This window comes from Oncorhynchus mykiss, chromosome 26 (genome assembly GCF_013265735.2).
Source record: "Oncorhynchus mykiss isolate Arlee chromosome 26, USDA_OmykA_1.1, whole genome shotgun sequence".
Lineage (NCBI taxonomy): Eukaryota > Metazoa > Chordata > Actinopteri > Salmoniformes > Salmonidae > Oncorhynchus > Oncorhynchus mykiss.
In genome coordinates, this window is record NC_048590.1 from 21,496,174 (window position 1) to 21,517,589 (window position 21,416).

The 21,416-nt window shown below is 44.6% G+C and overlaps 1 protein-coding gene across 1 annotated transcript in view; it reads right to left on the reverse strand.

The window, feature by feature from the left end:
- Nucleotides 1–21,416, reverse strand: part of si:ch211-186j3.6 (neural-cadherin) — a 220,182-nt gene that overhangs the window by 119,739 nt on the left and 79,027 nt on the right. The window contains exons 2-3 of the mRNA XM_036963347.1: nucleotides 1,775–1,972; nucleotides 921–1,146 (exon numbers count right to left, since the gene is read on the reverse strand). Of these exons, the coding sequence (XP_036819242.1) occupies nucleotides 921–1,146; nucleotides 1,775–1,972 (424 nt within the window). The remainder of the gene's footprint in view (nucleotides 1–920; nucleotides 1,147–1,774; nucleotides 1,973–21,416) is intronic.

A 21,416-nucleotide genomic window follows, 5' to 3' on the forward strand; every position in this document is an offset into this window, starting at 1 on the left:
TTCCCTAATCACATTGTGTATATATATAATCCATCTGTTCCCCCCATGGCCTATGTGTGGAATTGTTTTGTGTTACGTGTTTTATGTGACACGCCAGGCTGGTTTTCCATGTTCCGTGTTTATTTTCACGAAGTATGTTTACTTTGTAACTACAGCTTTTGTGACTGTTTTCGCGCTTTGCACTTTTGCGTCCGTCTGTTTTGACACAGTTGCGTCCGTCTGCTGTTTGCTCCTGCCTCAATAAAGTGCGCGCATGTTCACAATTCTCTGCTCTTCTGCACCTGATTTCGCTACCAGTACGCACACCAGTGACACTCGATTAAATAACACAAGCGTACAATGATTATCACACGGGACGAGACCCGTAGTCATCTGCACATTCCACAAGGGCACGAAAGCCCAAAACACACAGCACAGCTACTCACACGCAACAACGGACATTGTAACAATAACGAACAGCCCAAGGGAAACCAAAGGGCACATATATACAAATACTAATCAGTGGGAATAGGGGACAGGTGTGCGTGATGAAAGTTCTGGAGGGATCCGTGACAATGTGTGTGTTTGTGTGTGTGCGTACATGGATGTGTGCATGCGTCCGTGAGTGTGCGCACAAGGGTTCGTGTATTTTACGTGTGTGAGACTCAGAGGAGGCTGGTGGGAGGAGCTATTGGAGGACGGGCTCATTCTAATGGCTGGAATGGAATTAACGAAGCGGTATCAACTATATGGAAACTCCTTGATTCATTGATTCCATTCCAGCCATTAGAATGAGCCTGTCCTCCTATAGCCCCTCCACCAGCCTCCTCTGCTTTGCATGGGTGTATGTGTGACTTTGCATATGTGTGTGTGTGTGTGTGTGTGTGTGTGTGTGTGTGTGTGTGTGTGTGTGCGCGCGCGCGTGAGTGAGTGGTACTCACGGCTGTCTCTCTGGTGTGTTCTCAGGTAGTGAAATAGTAAAGGATGCGTTGGAGAACTGTGGCGCTCTGGCTCCTGCGATGACTGACACTACCCCCGGGGGACTACGGCTACCCAGCCGGTCAGCAGCCACCACTGTCAACAGGTACTCTTTGTCCCTCTGAAGTGGCAGCCCCGTAGTCCGGACATGACCACTCTTTCTGTCCACCTCGAAACGCCCGTCACCACCTGCAGTTAGGAGACAACAGAGGAGTTTATTTTCGAAATATATATTTGAAGGTGTTTTCTGACTCGATAAAGAGAGATAGGATGACAGTGGGGAACAAATTGCGAGGGGTGGTGTTAAATGGCAGTAAGCCAACCCATGCTGACCTGTGTAGGGAGGCTGCAGTATTACCGCTAGACCAGCCAGGCCACAACAAATGTATTTTTCCTGTCATTCATTCGTGGAACAGAACGTCCAGCATGTTCAATATTAGAGGGATTGATTGATTTAATGAGTCAAGGTGATTTTACTGTATTTAATAAGACAGCTGCGCAGCAATAATGAACCTTTTAAAATGCATTGAAAAGAAAGTGCAGATGGAATCTAATATTAGAGCCATTGACGCACAGACTCACACATGTAATCCCACCCACTGGCAATTTCATTCTGCCGAACTTACGCAATTGTACACAACATATGACATAAGATAAGACACATGCTTATCTTAATGAGAGGAAAGACTAGAAGTATAAAACATGTATAAAACTGACTAAAACCATATAAAATCATGTTTTTTTCTCTTTCTATTACAACGCTGCCAGTGTACTCAATGAAATTGTACTCAATAATCGCTGGACAGGAAGCACCTACCATCAGACAGGAAGTACTCCACCTCCCCGTTGTTGCCCTCGTCTCCGTCCTGGGCGTGGAGCTTGTAGACCAGTGACCCGGCCAGGGCGTTGGGAGATACCACTGCCAGGTAGGGGGAGGGAACCATGGTCCATTCCGGAACATTGTCATTCACATCAGTCACCGTCAGCTCCACCCGTACCAGGTACCAGTCTGGACCTGTAGAGGAGTGGTAGAGATTGGTCCTCTGTAGCTCAGTTAGTAGAGCATGGTGCTTGCAATGTGAGTATAGTGGGTTTGATTCCTGGGACCATCCGTATGGAAAATGTATGCACACGTGACTGTAAGTCGCATTGGATAAAAACAACTGCTAAATGGCATATACAGTGCCTAGTGAAAGTCTACACACCCCTTGCACATTTTTCACATTTTGCTGCCCTAAAATAAAATCGAAAAAGTGATTACATTTTTAAAAAATCCCCTACCGATCTACACAACCTACTTCACATTTTAAAAGTGAAAGAAACATAAAAAAATAATAATAATAATAATAAACATTTTAAAAATTACAAAAAATACTTGGTGGAAGCACCTTTGGCAGCCATTACAGTTTTGAATCATTTTTATTAAGATTCAACCAACCTTGCACAACTCTTAGGGCAACATTTATACCTTATTTTTGTGAAAATTGCTCAAGCTCAGTTAATTTGGTTGGGAATCATTGATGGACAGATATATTCAAACCTTGTCTCTGTATTTCAAGTCGATTTAAGTCAGGACTGAGACTGGACTACTCTGCAACACTCAACACCTCTTTAGTCATTCTGGTGTGGCTTTGGTATTAAAATGTGTGTAATTGTCCCCCAGAAAAAGAAAACTATCCAAGGGTTAGGTTTTCAGAATGCTGCTTACATATTTCTTTTGATCCTAAAAAAAACCTTACAACCTAGAATTGTAGCATTTGAGTTACACAACATGCCTACCACCTTGAAGATGCTAAATATTTTTTATAGTGAAACAAACAAAAAGTAAGACAAAAAAACAGAAAACTTGAGCGTGTATAACTATCCACCACCCCATCCTTGATGGCCAAAAAGCTCAATGTTAGTCTCATCTGTCCAGAGTACCTTCTTCCATATGTTTGGGGAGTCTCCCACATGCCTTTTGGCGAACACCATTTTTTTTTTCTTATAAGAAATGGCTTTTTCTGGCCACTCTTCCATAAACCCCAGCTCTGTGGAGTGTACGGCTTAAAGTGGTCCTATGGACAGATACTCCAATCTTCACTGTGGAGCTTTGCAGCTCTTTCAGGGTTATCTTTGGTCTCTTTGTTGCCTCTCTGATGAACCTCTTTGGGAAATGGGGCAGCATTCACTTTTCACTTTTGGATAAATAGCATGCCCAATTTCAACTTCCTGCTACTCATGCCAAGAATATAAGATATGCATAGTATTAGGAGATTTGGATAGAACACACTCTAAAGTTTCTAAAACTGTTTGAATCATGTCTGTGAGTATAACATAACTTATGTAGCAGGCAAAACTCTGAGGACTAACCATTCAGAAAAAGAAATTGAGGTCACTGTCTGTTCAGGAGGTTCTCATTGGGAAACGATATTTCTTAGGTACTTCTTTGCAGTTCCTACTGCTTTCACTGGATGTCAACAGTCTTTGGAATTTGGTTGAGGTTATTCCTTTGTGCAATGTAGAAGTACGGCCATCTTGGAACTGGGTAACGTTATGTGTACTGTTGAGAGTTGCGCAAGACTTGAAAAGTAGTGTTGGTTTGTGATCCTCCTGCATTGAAAACAGATAGACCCGTCTTCAATTTGATCGATTATTAACGTTTAAAAATACCTAAAGTTGTATTACAAAAGTAGTTTGAAATGTTTTGGCAAAGTTTACAGGTAACTTTTGAGATATTTTGTAGTGACGTTGCACAAATTGGAAGCTGTTTTTTTCTGGATCAAACGCGCCAAATAAATGGACATTTTGGATATATATCGATGGAATTAATCGAACAAAAGGACCATTTGTGATGTTTATGGGACATTGTGGAGTGCCAACAATAGTAGCTCGTCAAAGGTAAGGCATGATTTATATTTTATTTCTGCATTTTGTGTGGTGCCTGTAGGGTTGAAATATGCTATTGTCTCTTTGTTTACTGTTGTGCTATCATCAGATAATAGCTTCTTATGCTTAAGCCGAAAAGCCTTTTTGAAATCTGACATGTACATGAACCCCGGACTGTGGACCGTCGGTGGAGGCCCCGGAATGTGGACCGTCGGTGGAGGTTCCGGACTGTGGACCTTCGATGGAGGTTCCGGACTGTGGACCTGCGCAGGATATCCTGGTCCAAGGAGGTGTACTGAAGACCAGGAGCGCTGAGCCGGCACCATCCGTCCTGGCTGGATGCCCATTCTAGCCCGGCCAATGCGGGAAGCTGGAATAGAGCGCACCGGGCTATGAATGCGACCTGGAGACCCCGTGCGCATCACTGCATAACACGGTGCCTGACCAGTCACACGCTCCTCAGCAAGCCCGCTCTGCAACGCTCTCAGTGCTAGCACTTCTCTCCGGAATCTTGTGTCGAGCTCCTCACTCGACTCCCTGACTGGCTCTGATTCAGCCTTCAGCGCTCCGCGGACCACTCTGTGTGCCCCCCCCCCCCCAAACTTTTCTGGGGCTGCCTCTCGTGCTTGTCTCGTTGGTAAAACTATCGGCGTTCCGCTTTCGCTGCCTCTATCTCCTCCTTAGGACGGCGATACTCCCCAGCCTGCGTCCAGGTCCATTCCTCCTGAACACGCTGCTTGGTCCATTTTTGGTGGGATCTTCTGTCACAATCATCGTAAAGAGGAGACCAAGGCACAGCGTGAGTAGAGTTCCACATAATTTTAATCAACTTAAACACCTAACAAAAACAACAAACAACCAAACGAAACGTGACGCTACTGGTGTGCACACAGGCACCTAACTGTAGACAAGATCCCACACCAGAAAGTGGGAAACAGGGCTGCCTAAATATGATCCCCAATCAGAGACAACGATAAACAGCTGTCTCTGATTGGGAACCATATCAGGCCAACATAGAAATACAAAAACCCCTAGACATACAAAACCCTAGACATACAAAACCCTAGACATACAACACTAGAGTACCCACCCTAGTCACACCCTGACCTAAACAAAATATATAGAAGAGATATCTAAGGTCAGGGAGTGAAAAAATCCCAATAAAAATATATTTAAATTACAGGTTGTAATGCAACATAATAGGAAAAACGCCAAGGGGGACGAATACTTTTGCAATGCACTGTATGTTGTTATTATTATAGATATTAACTAACACATTCACAGAGTCTTAGTCCTAACCCAGAGCCATATTCCTAAACAGAGGGTAATCTGAGTATCCATTGAAAAGAAATACAATGAGGTTTGAGAGATGTTCGGCTTTCAGAAACAGAATAACCATACAATACTGGACAGTATCATAACACTATCATAAGGCTATGATGTACAGAAAGCCATTAGGCTACATGACAATACAATCATCAGCCATTCGTCAAATTTCACGTAAAGCCATGCTAAAGGATGCTAATGTGTTGTAATACCCGATACTACTTGTCACATTTAGATGGCACAACGCTTTAGAGCGTTTCAGTCACAATTAGCAAATCATGTGTTGAGTGTTTTTCCTTAATGCATTGACTGAAAACAGCAATCACAATAGAAATCACACACACACACACACACACACACACACACACACACACACACACACACACACACACACAGAAAGATGCACCATGCAGAGGCTCTTTCAGTTGCAGAACACTTGCAGGTTGAACACCGCAGGGATGTTTTCACAAACAGCCACATTATAACAGATCATGTCTCTCTTATTATGTCCCTCTTCCAGTCTTAGATTCCCTTTATCCATCTCTCCCCTGTTCCTTCTACCCAATGATTTTCAACTATTTTCTCTCTAGGCTCTCTGTCTCTCTCTCTTTTCTCTCTGGCTCTCTTTTTCTCTCTGGCTCTATCTTTCTCTCCATCTCTCTCCTTCCATACTGCAGCTGTCAGGTAGAGGAAAGCAGGTGTTCTGTCAGGGGCTATGAAAGGGCCAATCACCGGGGGAATCAAAGAGCCCAAGACGCTGTCATTCTGGTTCCCTCTCTGACAGCCTGCCAGCTATTTATACCAGTCAAAGAGAGACGGGGGGAATCAGAGAGTGAGAAACAGGGTGGATGGGAGAAGAGGAAAAAATGAAACAGAGAGTCATGAGAGAGAAACAGGGGGAAAGAGGAAGAGAGTGAGAGTGAGAGAGAGAGAGAGAGAGAGAGAGAGAGAGAGAGAGAGAGAGAGAGAAAGAAAGAGAGAGAGTGCTAGATAGAGAGAGTGAGATCGTGATCAAGATGGAGATCGAGAGATTGACAAGCGAAACATGGACAAGTGCAAGAGAGAGAGAGAGAGAGAGAATGCATGATACACTTTCACCTAAGTGATCCTAAAACTCACAATAGCCAACTAGGATAAGGCAGCAAGGTCGGTTATGCCGCACAACCGCCAATTACAATCAACCGTGTTCCGTCTGCAAAAGGAAAATAACAGTACTCTAGTCTGAGATAAACAATGTCCCCTTAGATTACCTCTCACCTGATTATGTGTCTGTCTGGGAAACAAGACAGAGACTGTCACTTACCACCAAGCACCACATGCCTGAGATGTGCCCTATGATGCCCACTCATAAAGGCAGACACCAGAATACCTGCTTGCCCAGGAAAATCCAATACGATTGGTAACCTACCACCTGCTACCCAATGGTGCCTAGTGGTGCTTGTTGTCATGTATCGCAAAGTGAAGCAAGCAATTTATACATAGGTTATTATCATGTTTTTACTATTGGGAAATACCAGGTACCAGAATATACTAATGGAAAGGAAAATAAGGTTGAACCAAATGATCAGGTCCCTTTGGGATATAAATGTTAAAAATCTAATGACAGCGAAATATGTGGCAGCATGGCTTAAGACACATTGAGCACATTGCACTCACATACCTTCAGTTCCAAAACTGCAACTATCTTCTCGTTAAATAAAAGCAAATAATGCCACCCGAACACCATTTTCATTGCTGTCGCCACTGTTTTTTTATGTACTCTAACTTATTATAGATTTGAAAACTGCTTTTCAGATCATTGAAAATGTTAAAGCAGCAATACAGAAGAAGAACGTGTCAACAGAGTCATTTAGACAGGGAAGGGAGTAGAGGAACACTGAGAAGGGGAGGGAACAAGACAGAGGGGGGAACAAGGGAGCAATTTAGAACACGGGAGAAAAAGTCGGAGCAGCAGAGCAGGATTGAGACAATGAAATGAGAAATGGCCCTGAGGTTGTTATGGAAACAGACAAATAACAAAATCTGGAACAGGGAGAAGAAAAAAAACAGGCAGCAATTGCATAAATCGGGACAGAAAAAAGGGACAGAGACAGAAAGAAAGAAAGAAAAAGAGTACCACATCTGTAGAATAAAGACAGAGAGGAAATAGGAAGCTGGGACATTTTCAGAAACCGCACATAACGATCCTGCTGCACTTGAGTGTCCGTGGTTCATTGAGAGTTTCTAATGGTTGCTATAACATATCCAGAATTAATTGGGAAAAAGGCAAGAGGGGAACAGGGGTGATATGAAAAGCACAGCAGGGAGAAAGCATTACCTCCATAATAAATCAGAAGGCTAATGGCCAACTTCCAATATGTCCATCCAGAGACAGAAACATCCGCACACGCAAATAATGGTCATTACAATAGATGAGATATCCGAACGAGGAAATGCTGGTACATGTCAATTGTTTGTCTTCATTCATTGGAAAGCTGTCTGCGATAATTGAATGATGGTTCAATAAAGCATAACAACATGAATATGGTTAGGGCAACGGTAGGGAATCTATCTACTGGGAACACTGATTAATGAACTCCAAATGATGTAGCTGCTACTTACGTTCCAACGTAAAGAAAATGACTTCAAATAGACATTGACACTGAGAATGCAGTTCCTCAGCTAGCCTAGTATGACTGGAGTCTAGCCTGAGAGAAACAAAAAGCCCAACAGCAACAACAAAAACAAAGACAGCCTGAAAGAGTTAATAGAGAGCTCAGTGACCTAATCTGCTGGCTGACCTGGGATCAGAAGAGAGATGACCACACGTGACAGGTGAAGAGTCTCTTTCCATTAATTGGCTTATGTGGAACAGACTCCAGGGGCCGTGCTGTGAATCACGCATAAGACCAGAGCCAAATTTAGGGCTCTCAGGAAGAGCCAACGCAAAACTTTTGACAAGACCACGAATCGACAGGGCCACACTTTTAACTGGTTCTGAATAAATTACTGCACATTCTCTGCTTGTCACCTAGCTGTTTCTTCCCCTCTTCCGGACGTTGTTAGCGAGGGTGCTTAGCGTGACCCCAATCAGCACCTGGCTCCCTCTATCCTCTCTTCCCGGCTTACTGCTGACAGAGGGAACACAGGCACAATTACTGTCTCTACCAGTCTAGGAAGAAGGGGGGCTTTCTCATTCTCTCTACTCCCAGCACCACACGCTAACTACAGGAGTCCCTGTTCTCCCGGGAACACAGTTACTTTACAGCACAGCAGATGGAGAGAGAGAGAGAGACAGAGGGAGTGAAATAGTGTGTGTGTGAGAGAGAGAGAGAGATGTATTCCTCCGCACTAGAGGAATACCAATATAAGAACACTGTTCATTGACTAAAGCTCAGTCTTCACAATATTACCATCCAAGCTCATCATTAAGCCCGGGGCCCTAGGTCTGAACCCCGCCCTGTGCAACTGGGTCCTGGACTTCCTGACGGGCTGCCCCCAGGTGGTGAAGGTAGGAAACAACACCTCCACTACCCTGATCCTCAACACAGGGGCCCTACAAGGGTGCATGCTCACCCCCCTCCTGTACTCCCTGTTCACCCATTACTGCGTGGCCACGCATGCCTACAACTCAATCATCAAGTTTGCAGACGACACAACAGTGGTAGGCCAGATTACCAACAACGACGAGACAGCCTACAGGGAGGAGGTGAGGGCCCTCGGAGTGTGGTGTCAGGAAAATAATCTCACCCTTAACAAAACAAAGGAGCTGATTGTGGACTTCAGGAGACAGCAGAAAGAGCACGCCCCCATCCACATCTACAAGGTCGCAGTGGAGAAGGTGAAAAGCTTTAAGTTCATTGGCGTATAGATCACTGACAATCTGAACTTGTCCACCCACACAGATAGTGTGGTGAAGAAGGCTCAACAGAGCCTCTTTAACCTCAGGAGGCTGAAGAAATTTGTCTTGGTCCCAGGGCTTTCCAGAGGGCAGGGTGGTCAGCCCAACGCATCACCAGGGGTACACTGCCTGCCCTCCAGGACATCTACAACACCGGTCACAGGAAGGCCAAGAAGATCATCAAGGACCTCAGCCACCCGATTGACGGTCTGTTCACCCCGCTACCATCTAGAAGACGAGGTCAGTACTGGGACCGAGAGAACTGAAAAACAGCTTATATCTCAAGGCTGTCAGACTGTTAAATAGCCATCACTCCACCCAGTACCCTGAACTTATTCATTGTCACTAGTCGGCTACCACCCGGTTACTCAACCCTGCACCTTAGAGGCTACCCCATGTAAATAGGCATGGTACACTAGTCACTTTAATAATGTTTACATATTGTTTTACCCATTTTGTATGTATATACTGTATTCTAGTCAAGTCAATCCTATTAAACTATTGCTGTACATATACTATTCTATGCTACATATTCTTCAGATATACTAAATACACTACATGACCAAAAGTATGTTGACACATGTTCGTCCAACATCTCATTCCAAAATTATGGTCATTAATATGGAGTTGGTCCCCCATTTGCTGCTATAACAACCTCCAGTCTTCTGGGAAGGGTTTCCACTAGATGTTGAAACATTGCTGCGGGGACTTGCTTCCATTCAGCCACAAGAGCATTAGTGAGGTCAGGCACTGATGTTGGGCAATTAGGCCTGGCTCGCAGTCAGTGTACCTTTATCCTAAAGGTGTTTGATGGGGTTGAAGTCAGGGCTCTGTGCACACCAGTCAAGTTCTTCCACACCGATCTCAAGAAACCATTTCTGTATTGACCTTGCTTCGTGCACGAAACAGGAAAGGACCTTCCCCAAACTGTTGCCACAAAGTTGGAAGCACAGAATGATCTAGAATGTCATTGTGTGCTGTAGCTTTAAGATTTCCCTTCCTGGAACTAAGGGGCCTAGCCCGAACCATGAAAAACAGCCTCCTCCACCAAATGTTACAGTTGGAACTATGCATTCGGGCAGGAAGCGCTCTCCTGGCATCCGCCAAACCAATATTTGTCTGTCAGACTGTCGGTTGGTGAAGCATGATTCATCATTCCAGAGAACGCATTTCCACTGCTCCAGAGTCCAATGACGGTGAGCTTTACACCACTCCAGCCAACGATTGGCTTTGCGCATTGTGATCTTAGGCTTGTGTGAGGCTGCTCGGTCATGGAAACCCATTTCATTAAGCTCCCAATGAACAGTTCTTGTGGTGACATTGCTTCCAGAGGCAGTTTGGAACTCGGTAGTGATTGTTGCAACCGAGGACAGACGATTTTTAAATGCTAGGCGCCTCAGCACTCTGCAGTCCCGTTCTGTGAGCTTATGTGGCCTACCACTTCGTGGCTGAGCCGTTGTTGCTCCTAGACGATTCCACTTCACAATAACAGCACTTACAGTTGACCGGGGCAGCTCTAGCAGGGCAGACACTTGACGAACTGACTTGTTGGAAAGGCGGCATCCTATGACGGTACCACATTAGAAGTCACTGAGCTCTTCAGTATGGGCCATTCTACTGCCAATGTTTGTCTATGGAGATTGCATGGCTGTGTGCTCAATTTTATACACCTGTCAGCAAAGGTGTGGTTGAAATAGCTGAATCCACTAATTTGAATGGGTGTCCACATACTTATGTATATATAGTGTACTCTATCCACATACTGTCTGTCCGTAATGTCTATACATCCCATCACAGACTGTGTGTATATATATAGAGTTGAAGTCAGAAGTTTACATACACCTTAGCCAAATACATTTAAACTCAGTTTCACAATTCCTGACATTTAATCCCAAAATCCCTGTCTTAGGTCAGACAGGATCACCACTTTATTTTAAGAATGTGAAATGTCAGAATAATGGTAGAGAAAATGATTTATTTCAGCTTTTATTTCTTTCATCACATTCCCAGTGGGTCAGAAGTTTACATACACTCAATTAGTATTTGGTAGCATTGCCTTTAAATTGTTTAACTTGGGTCAAACATTTCAGGTAGCCTTCCACAAGCTTCCCACAATAAGTTGGGTGAATTTTGGCCCATTCCTCCTGAAAGAGCTGGTGTTACTGAGTCAGGGTTGTAGGTCTCCTTGCTCGCACATACTTTTTCAGTTCTGCACACACGTTTTCTATAGGATTGAGGTCAGGGCTTTGTGATAGCCACTCCAATACCTTGACTTTGTTGTCCTTAAGCCATTTTGCCACAACTTTGGAAGTGTGCTTAGGGTCATTGTCCATTTGGAAGACCCATTTGCAACCAAGCTTCAACTTTATGACTGATGTTGCTTCAAAATATCATAATTTTCCTACCTCATGAAGCCATCTATTTTGTGAAGTAAACCAGTCTCTCCTGCAGCAAAACACCCCCCACAACATGATGCTGCCACCCCCGTGCTTCACGGTTGGGATGGTGTTCTTCGGCTTGCAAGCCTCCCCCTTTTTCCTCTAAACATAACGATGGTCATTTGTTTCATCAGACCAGAGGACATTTGTTCAAAAAGTACGATCTTTGTCACCATGTGCTGTTGCAAACTGTAGTCTGGGTTTTTTTACGATGGTTTTGGAGCAGTGGCTTCTTCCTTGCTGAGCAGCCTTTCAGGTTATGTCGATATAGGACTTGCTTTACTGTGAATATAGATACTTTTGTACCCGTTTCCTCCAGCACCTTCACAAGGTCCTTAGCTGTTGTGCTGGGATTGATTTGCACTTTTCGCACCAAAGTACGTTAATCTCTAGGAGACAAAACAAGTCTCCTTCCTGAGCGGTATGATGGCTGTGTGGTCCCATGGTGTTTATACTTGCATACTATTATTTGTACAGATGAACGTGGTACCTTCAGGTGTTTGGAAATTGCTCCCAAGGATGAACCAGATTTGTGGAGGTCTACAATTTTTTTCTGAGGTCTTGGCTGATTTCTTTTGATTTTCCCATGATGTCAAGCAAAGAGGCACTGAGTATGAAGGTAGGCCTTGAAATACATCTCCAGGTACACCTCCAATTAACTCAAATGATGTCAATTAGCCTATCAGAAACTTCTAAAGCCATGACATCATTTTCTGGAATTTTCCAAGCTGTTTAAAGGCACAGTCAACTTAGTGTATGTAAACTTTGGACCCACTGGAATTGTGATACAGTGAATTATAAATCAAATAATCAGTCTGTAAACAATTGTTGGAAAAATGACTTGTGTCATGCACAAAGTAGATGTCCTAACCAACTTGCCAAAACTATAGTTTGTTAACAAGAAATTTGTGGAGTGGTTGCAAAACGAGTTTTAATGACTCCAACCTAAGTGTATGTAAACCTCCGACTTCAACTGTATACAGTGCCTTGCGAAAGTATTCGGCCCCCTTGAACTTTGCGACCTTTTGCCACATTTCAGGCTTCAAACATAAAGATATAAAACTGTATTTTTTTGTGATGAATCAACAACAAGTGGGACACAATCATGAAGTGGAACGACATTTATTGGATATTTCAAACTTTTTTAACAAATCAAAAACTGAAAAATTGGGCGTGCAAAATTATTCAGCCCCTTTACTTTCAGTGCAGCAAACTCTCTCCAGAAGTTCAGTGAGGATCTCTGAATGATCCAATGTTGACCTATATGACTAATGATGATAAATACAATCCACCTGTGTGTAATCAAGTCTCCGTATAAATGCACCTGCACTGTGATAGTCTCAGAGTTCCGTTAAAAGTGCAGAGAGCATCATGAAGAACAAGGAACACACCAGGCAGGTCCGAGATACTGTTGTGAAGAAGTTTAAAGCCGGATTTGGATACAAAAAGATTTCCCAAGCTTTAAACATGCCAAGGAGCACTGTGCAAGCGATAATATTGAAATGGAAGGAGTATCAGACCACTGCAAATCTACCAAGACCTGGCCGTCCCTCTAAACTTTCAGCTCATACAAGGAGAAGACTGATCAGAGATGCAGCCAAGAGGCCCATGATCACTCTGGATGAACTGCAGAGATCTACAGCTGAGGTGGGAGACTCTGTCCATAGGACAACAATCAGTCGTATATTGCACAAATCTGGGCTTTATGGAAGAGTGGCAAGAAGAAAGCCATTTCTTAAAGATATCCATAAAAAGTATTGTTTAAAGTTTGCCACAAGCCACCTGGGAGACACACCAAATGTGGAAGAAGGTGCTCTGGTCACATGTAACCAAAATTGAAGTTTTTGGCAACAATGCAAAATGTTATGTTTGGCGTAAAAGCAACACAGCTCATCACCCTGAACACACCATCCCCACTGTCAAACATGGTGGTGGCAGCATCATGGTTTGGGCCTGCTTTTCTTCAGCAGGGACAGGGAAGATGGTTAAAATTGATGGGAAGATGGATGGAGCCAAACACAGGACCATTCTGGAAGAAAACCTGATGGAGTCTGCAAAAGACCTGAGACTGGGACGGAGATTTGTCTTCCAACAAGACAATGATCCAAAACATAAAGCAAAATCTACAATGGAATGGTTCAAAAATGAATGGCCAAGTCAAAGTCCAGACCTGAATCCAATCGAGAATCTGTGGAAAGAACTGAAAACTGCTGTTCACAAATGCTCTCCATCCAACCTCACTGAGCTCGAGCTGTTTTGCAAGGAAGAATGGGAAAAAATGTCAGTCTCTCGATGTGCAAAACTGATAGAGACATACCCCAAGCGACTTACAGCTGTAATCGCAGCAAAAGGTGGCGCTACAAAGTATTAACTTAAGGGGGCTGAATAATTTTGCACGCCCAATTTTTCAGTTTTTGATTTGTTAAAAAGTTTGAAATATCCAATAAATGTCGTTCCACTTCATGATTGTGTCCCACTTGTTGATTCTTCACAAAAAAATACAGTTTTATATCTTTATGTTTGAAGCCTGAAATGTGGCAAAAGGTCGCAAAGTTCAAGGGGGCCGAATACTTTCGCAAGGCACTGTATATAGTCAGGTATTACTGTACTGTTGGAGCTAGGAACACAATCATTTCGCTACACCCGCAATAACATCTGCTAAATATGTGTATGCGACCAATAGAATTTGATTTTATTTTGATTCGATTTGAGGGAGAGGAAGAGAGACAGAGAGAGAAAGACGGAGAACTCCAAGAAGCTTTGGCTAATTAAATATTCTCTCAGATTACAAGGGGCTATTTGGCCCTCTCCGGAAATTGTGACTTTCATAATCTTACTAAAGAGGAAGGTACTGACTTTTTCACATTTCACATAAAAATACCAATTAAGAAAAGGAAAGGAGGGGGGTGACCAGCTCTAATCTTACACAAATTGCAAACGATACAAATGGGTAGGCCATAATTAGATTTTTTTTCCCTCAACAGCTTTTCATAATTGAAAATACTGACACTACCAAGAACACACTTCAACACACACACATTACGCACAGCTAGTTCTTCAATTGCCAAATTCAATATCTATTTCCCCAGCCTAAGGGGAAAAAATGTTAATAACAGAGGGGGACATTGAGTTTTTCAGGGGGTCTCACACTGTCTGGTTACAATGGCACGGTCAGGCACAGCAGGACACCGTGTGCATACAGAAAATGTTCTACACAGGAATATTATATGACATAGCACCAGGTGAATGCATATAGCCTCAGCTTTTGCACTCACTGGGGACTCTTGTTGATTGACATTGAGGAAGAGTTCCTCATTAAGAGTTGTAGAGTAGCATAGTGTAAAACTCATTATAGAACAATACATATTGGATAGACACCATACCTGGACAGCTACTCGTCGAATGATTAACGGTGTATAATTACGCAATTAAATGATTCAGGCAATTATTAACTCATTAACCTGGGGCACCATGGGAAAGTTTTAGCTTTATTGAGTTTTTATTTCCCAAATTCACTCAAAGAATATCAGAATTGTAACGATTGTCTTCCTCCTCTGATGAGGAACAAGAATGATCGGACCAAAATGCAGCTTGGTACGTGTCCATGATAACTTTAATAACTCAGAACACGAGAAAATACCAAAAGAACAAAGTGCAAGAAAGAAATGAAAATAAAAACAGCCCCGTATGGTGCAAACACAGAAACGGAAAACAACTACCCACAACCCATAGTGGGAAAACAGGCTGCCTAAGTATGGTTCTCAATCAGAGACAACAATAAACAGCTTCCTCTGATTGGGAACCATACCAGGCCAAACACAGAAATACAAAACATAGAACAACACATAGAATGCCCACCCCAACTCACCCCAAACTAAAACAGAGACATAAAAAAAGGAACTAAGGTCAGGACGTGACAAGAAAATCGATTTCACAACAGTCGCCAATTAATCAATTTCCTCTACAGTCTCATTCTGAACGTCGCATGATCCGGGAATCTGCACAAACCCGAGTCTCACCAAATAAGTGCATACCACACCAATTGAGTTAATTATTTATTTGCTAAAAAGCTAAAATGATAATATAAGATACACATACACAAACACAAACATACAGTCTAGGCTATTGATTAGAACTTAGTACGATGAACAGGTCCCTAGCGGGCCAACACCATATAACACGTATTTCACAAAATGGGGATTTCAAAAGAGAGAGAAAGAAAGAGAGAGTACATGAGATAAAAACACACTTGGGTGCATTTGTCAGCTATGCTTATTTTAACCCTAACCTTGCCCCTAACTGCCGCTCTTATGGGTCAGAATATAATTATGTAATTACGTGTTGATGGTCTCCGATGGGGTGTCTCTGCTTGGACAGGATTCAGACTTCTCTAATGACGGCCGTCTTCGGTTACCGGGTGTAACTCTCTGTTTCTCCTCACGGTGTCAGTGTCCTTTCTCTTAGTGTTCTGTTTCCTCGCCCTTGCTGTGAAAAGGGATCTTCGGAGGAGGGCTAATCAGCCGTGTGGATTATTCCAGCGTGGGAATGAAAACAGTGTAGACACACGATTCCTTGGAGAGTGGTGACCGGGTGGTCCTGCTTGAATTCACCCCCTTTAGATACAGCTACTCGTCTGTAGCATAGGTTGTTAAAAGGTTCTTCAACCTTGTGTTGCGTTTTGGGTTTGCTGACCACTCAGACCTTGGCTGTAGCTCAGGGTCACTTAGTCTCGTATGTTAATTCTTAACTCACATGTTTTATACCCTTGGGTCAGATATGGGCGGTTCCGCCTTTAGGGCAATTCTCTGGCCGTACCTGTAAGGAGTGACGCCAGACAGGAGAAGCAAGTACGGGGAGTCAAACATTTAATCAGGAACGGACATAGAACACAAAATGAACAGCGTCAGCACACGGGTAAAAGAACATATGACAAGAACATATGACAAACATCAATCCCGAAGCAGGTAACAGAGCTAGGGAACAGACAGATATAAGGAAGGCAATAACACAAGTAAATTAATTCAGAGTCCAATGAGCGCAGATGCGCGTGATGGGAAAAGGCAGGTGTGCCTACTGATGGTGGCTTGATTGCGTAATCCTGGAGAGCCTGGCGCCTTCGAGCGCCAGGGGGAGGAAGAGCGGGAACAGGTGTGACAGTACCCACCCCTCTAGGGTCGCCACCCGGCATCCCACCTGGGCGAGCCGGCAGAGACATGGGCGCTGGGCAAGCAGGCTGGGAGAGGGGGAGGAAGAGGGGAGCAGGCGTGACTGTACCAAGTTACGAGGCATACTCTGGATTTTACTCAGATCCAATTTAGAAAACTAACTTCATATTTCATCTTTACAAAAACATTATCTTTGTTCTGGACATTTTCCACACAACGTACAATATGCAAACATCAGGCACATTATACCTAAAGCTGACATTGACATTGGCAGCACGGAGTCGCATTAAGATAAATCCAACACAGCCTTGTTTTCAAGCGAACACTGGGAAAAATTTTAAAGTTACAATGTTTTCGTTATAACGTCGTCCTTTAACTTTTAATAACATAACAAAAACGACATTCATTTTCATATTCCATCTATCGTCATTACCACCATTGTGGCTGACGAAATCTATTGTCCATAAGTCCATTTATTGCATGTTAACATTCTGAGGCCGATTTTCCATCTATTGATTTTGTTCAATGTGGATACAGAATGTGGATACAGAATGTGGATACAGAACACAGAGGAGCAGAGAAAAAAACATGCCTGGACCAGGGAGAGGACCAGGGAGAGGAGTAGCTGGACCAGGGAGAGGAGTAGTTGGACCAGGCAGAGGAGTAGTTGGACCAGGCAGAGGAGTAGTTGGACCAGGCAGAGGAGTAGCTGGACCATGCAGAGGAGTAGTTGGACCAGGCAGAGGAGTAGCTGGACCAGGCAGAGTAGTCGCTGGACCAGGCAGAGGAGTAGCTGGACCAGGGAGAGGAGTAGCTGGACCAGGCAGAGGAGTAGCTGGACCAGGCAGAGGAGTAGCTGGACAATGGAGAGAAGTAGCTGGACCAGGCAGAAGAGTAGCTGGACCAGGCGGAGGAGTAGCTAGTCCAGGCATATGCAGAGGAGTAGCTGTACCAGGCATATGCAGAGGAGTAGCTGGACCAGGCAGAGGAGTAGCTGAACCAGGCAGAGGAGTAGCTGGACGAGGCAGAGGAGTAACTGAACCAGGCAGAGAAGTAGCTGGACAAGGCAGAGGAGTAGTTGGACCAGGCAGAGGAGTAGTTGGACCAGGCAGAGGAGTAGCTGGACCAGGGAGAGGAGTAGTTGGACCAGGCAGAGGAGTAGTTGGACCAGGCAGAGGAGTAGTTGGACCAGGCAGAGGAGTAGTTGGACCAGGCAGAGGAGTAGCTGGACCATGCAGAGGAGTAGTTGGACCAGGCAGAGGAGTAGCTGGACCAGGCAGAGTAGTCGCTGGACCAGGCAGAGGAGTAGCTGGACCAGGGAGAGGAGTAGCTGGACCAGGCAGAGGAGTAGCTGGACCAGGCAGAGGAGTAGCTGGACAAGGGAGAGAAGTAGCTGGACCAGGCAGGAGAGTAGCTGGACCAGGCGGAGGAGTAGCTAGTCCAGGCATATGCAGAGGAGTAGCTGTACCAGGCATATGCAGAGGAGTAGCTGGACCAGGCAGAGGAGTAGCTGAACCAGGCAGAGGAGTAGCTGGACGAGGCAGAGGAGTAACTGAACCAGGCAGAGAAGTAGCTGGACAAGGCAGAGGAGTAGTTGGACCAGGCAGAGGAGTAGTTGGACCAGGCAGAGGAGTAGCTGGACCAGGCAGAGGAGTAGTTGGACCAAGCAGAGGAGTAGCTGGACTAGGTAGAGGAGTAGTTGGACCAGGGAGAGGAGTAGCTGGACCAGGCAGAGGAGTAGTTGGACCAGGCAGAGGAGTAGCTGGACCAGGCAGACGAGTAGCTGGACCAGGTAGAGGAGTAGTTGGACCAGGGAGAGGAGTAGCTGGACCAGGCAGAGGAGTAGTTGGACCAGGGAGAAGGAGAGGTAGGGGGAGAGGAGTAAGAATGTGTGGTGGTGTTCAAAGGGGAATAAGAGCTGCTGCCACTGATGAAATAAGAGCCACCATCATAGACCATGTGATAAACCATGGTCTATCACTGAGAGAGGCTGGTGAAAGAGTCCAGCCTAATACCATGGTCTATCACTGAGAGAGATTGGTGAAAGAGTCCAGCCTAATACCATGGTCTATCACTGAGAGAGGCTGGTCAAAGAGTCCAGCCTAAAACCATGGTCTATCACTGAGAGAGGCTGGTGAAAGAATCCAGTCTAATACCATGGTCTATCACTGAGAGAGGCTGGTGAAAGAATCCAGTCTAATAACATGGTCTATCACTGAGAGAGGCTGGTGAAAGAATCCAGTCTAATACCATGGTCTATCACTGAGAGAGGCTGGTGAAAGAATCCAGTCTAATACCATGGTCTATCACTGAGAGAGGCTGGTGAAAGAATCCAGTCTAATACCATGGTCTATCACTGAGAGAGGCTGGTGAAAGAATCCAGTCTAATAACATGGTCTATCACTGAGAGAGGCTGGTGAAAGAATCCAGTCTAATACCATGGTCTATCACTGAGAGAGGCTGGTGAAAGAATCCAGTCTAATACCATGGTCTATCACTGAGAGAGGCTGGTGAAAGAATCCAGTCTAATACCATGGTCTATCACTGAGAGAGGCTGGTGAAAGAGTCCAGCCTAATACCATGGTCTATCACTGAGAGAGGCTGGTGAAAGAATCCAGCCTAATACCATGGTCTATCACTGAGAGAGGCTGGTGAAAGAATCCAGCCTAATCTCAGATGGTCAAACGTGGCTTCCATTATCTGGAATTTTCAACAAACCAACAGGTGTGTAATGCATTTCAGAAGCATTTCTCCCATCATTACTATTGCTATGTCCCACAGTAACTCTAGGCCACCAGTCCCAATGCAAATACATATGTTGTATTTTTGTTCCTCTTAAGAACGCAACGTCTTCCTCCCTCTGGGGGAAGAGGAAAGCTTCTCAGTGAAGACCAAGAGCTGCCATTGTAGGATTGGTCATTGCTGACAACGCAATAAAACTGAGGGAAATTCAGACCAAAATTGTAATGTGGAAAGCATCAGCCTGACTACCATCGCTCGGACTCTGACCAAACACAGAGTTGGAATGAAACAGTTGTACACAGTTCCTTTTGAAAAGAACAATGAACTTTTGAAAGGTCAAGGAACTCCGGCACCAAAACGTCCAGGTATGGTGTCTAGCCGAAATGTCTTGTTCTATAGTGAGTTTTACACTATGCTACTCTATGGGGGTGCCACAGGGTTCAATTCTTGGGCCGGCTCTCTTCTCTGAAAATATCAATGATGTCGCTCTTGCTGCTAGTGAGTCTCTGATACACCTCTACGCAGACGACACCAATCTGTATACTTCTGGCCCTTCTTTGGAAACTGTGTTAACAACCCTCCAGACGAGCTTCAATGCCATACAACTCGCCTTCCGTGATCTCCAACTGCTCTTAAATACAAGTAAAACTAAATACAAGCTCTTCAACCGATCGCTGCCTGCACCTGCCCGCCCGTCCAGCATCACTACTCTGGACGGTTCTGACTTAGAATATGTCGACAACTACAAATACCTAGGTGTCTGGTTACACTGTAAACTCTCCTTCCAGACTCACATAAAACATCCAAAGTTAAATCTATAATTGGCTTCCTAGTTTGCAACAAAGCATCCTTCACTCATGCTGCCAAACATACCCTCGTAAAACTGACCATCTTACCGATCCTCGACTTTGGCGATGTCATTTACAAAATAGCCTTCAACACCCTAAAATTGGATGCAGTCTAGCACAGTGCCGTCCATTTTGTCACCAAAGCCCCATATACTACCCACCACTGCGACCTGTATGCTCTCCTTGGCTGGCCCTTGCTTCATACTCGTCACCAAAACCACTAGTTTCAGGTCATCTACAAGACCCTGATACTATAAAGCCCTGCCTTATCTCTGCTCGCTGGTCACCATAGCTGCACCCACCCGTAGCACGCGTTCCAGCGGGTATATCTAACTTGTCACCCCCAAAGACAATACCTCTTTTGGCCGCCTCTCCTTCCGGTTCTCTGCTGCCAATGACTGGAACGAACTACAAAAATCTCTGAAACGGGCAGCCCCAGCTGCCAGTGCAGCTCACAGATCACTGCACCTGTACATAACCCATCTATAAATAGCCCAAACAACTACATCTTCCCCTACTGTATTTATTTATTTTTCTCCTTTGCACCCCAGTATTTCTACTTTGCACACTCATCTACTGTCAAATCTACCATTCTAGTGTTTTAATTGCTATATTTTATTTACTTCACCACCATGGCCTATTTTTTGCCTTTGCCTCCCTTATCTCACCTCATTTGCTCACATTGTATATAGACTTATTTTTCTACTGTATTATTGACTGTATGTTTGTTTTACTCCATGTGTCACGGACCAGGATGTCCTGCTCCCAGGCAGACTAAATAACTTTTTTGCCCGCTTTGAGGACAATACAGTGCCACTGACACGGCCTGCAACGAAAACTTGCGGTCTCTCCTTCACTGCAGCCGAGGTGAGTAAGACATTTAAACGTGTTAACCCTCGCAAGGCTGCAGGCCCAGACGGCATCCCCAGCCGCACCCTCAGAGCATGCGCAGACCAGCTGGCCGGTGTGTTTACGGACATATTCAATCAATCCCTATACCAGTCTGCTGTTCCCACATGCTTCAAGAGGGCCACCATTGTTCCTGTTCCCAAGAAAGCTAAGGTAACTGAGCTAAACGACTACCGCCCCGTAGCACTCACTTCCGTCATCATGAAGTGCTTTGAGAGACTAGTCAAGGACCATATCACCTCCACCCTACCTGACACCCTAGACCCGCTCCAATTTGCTTACC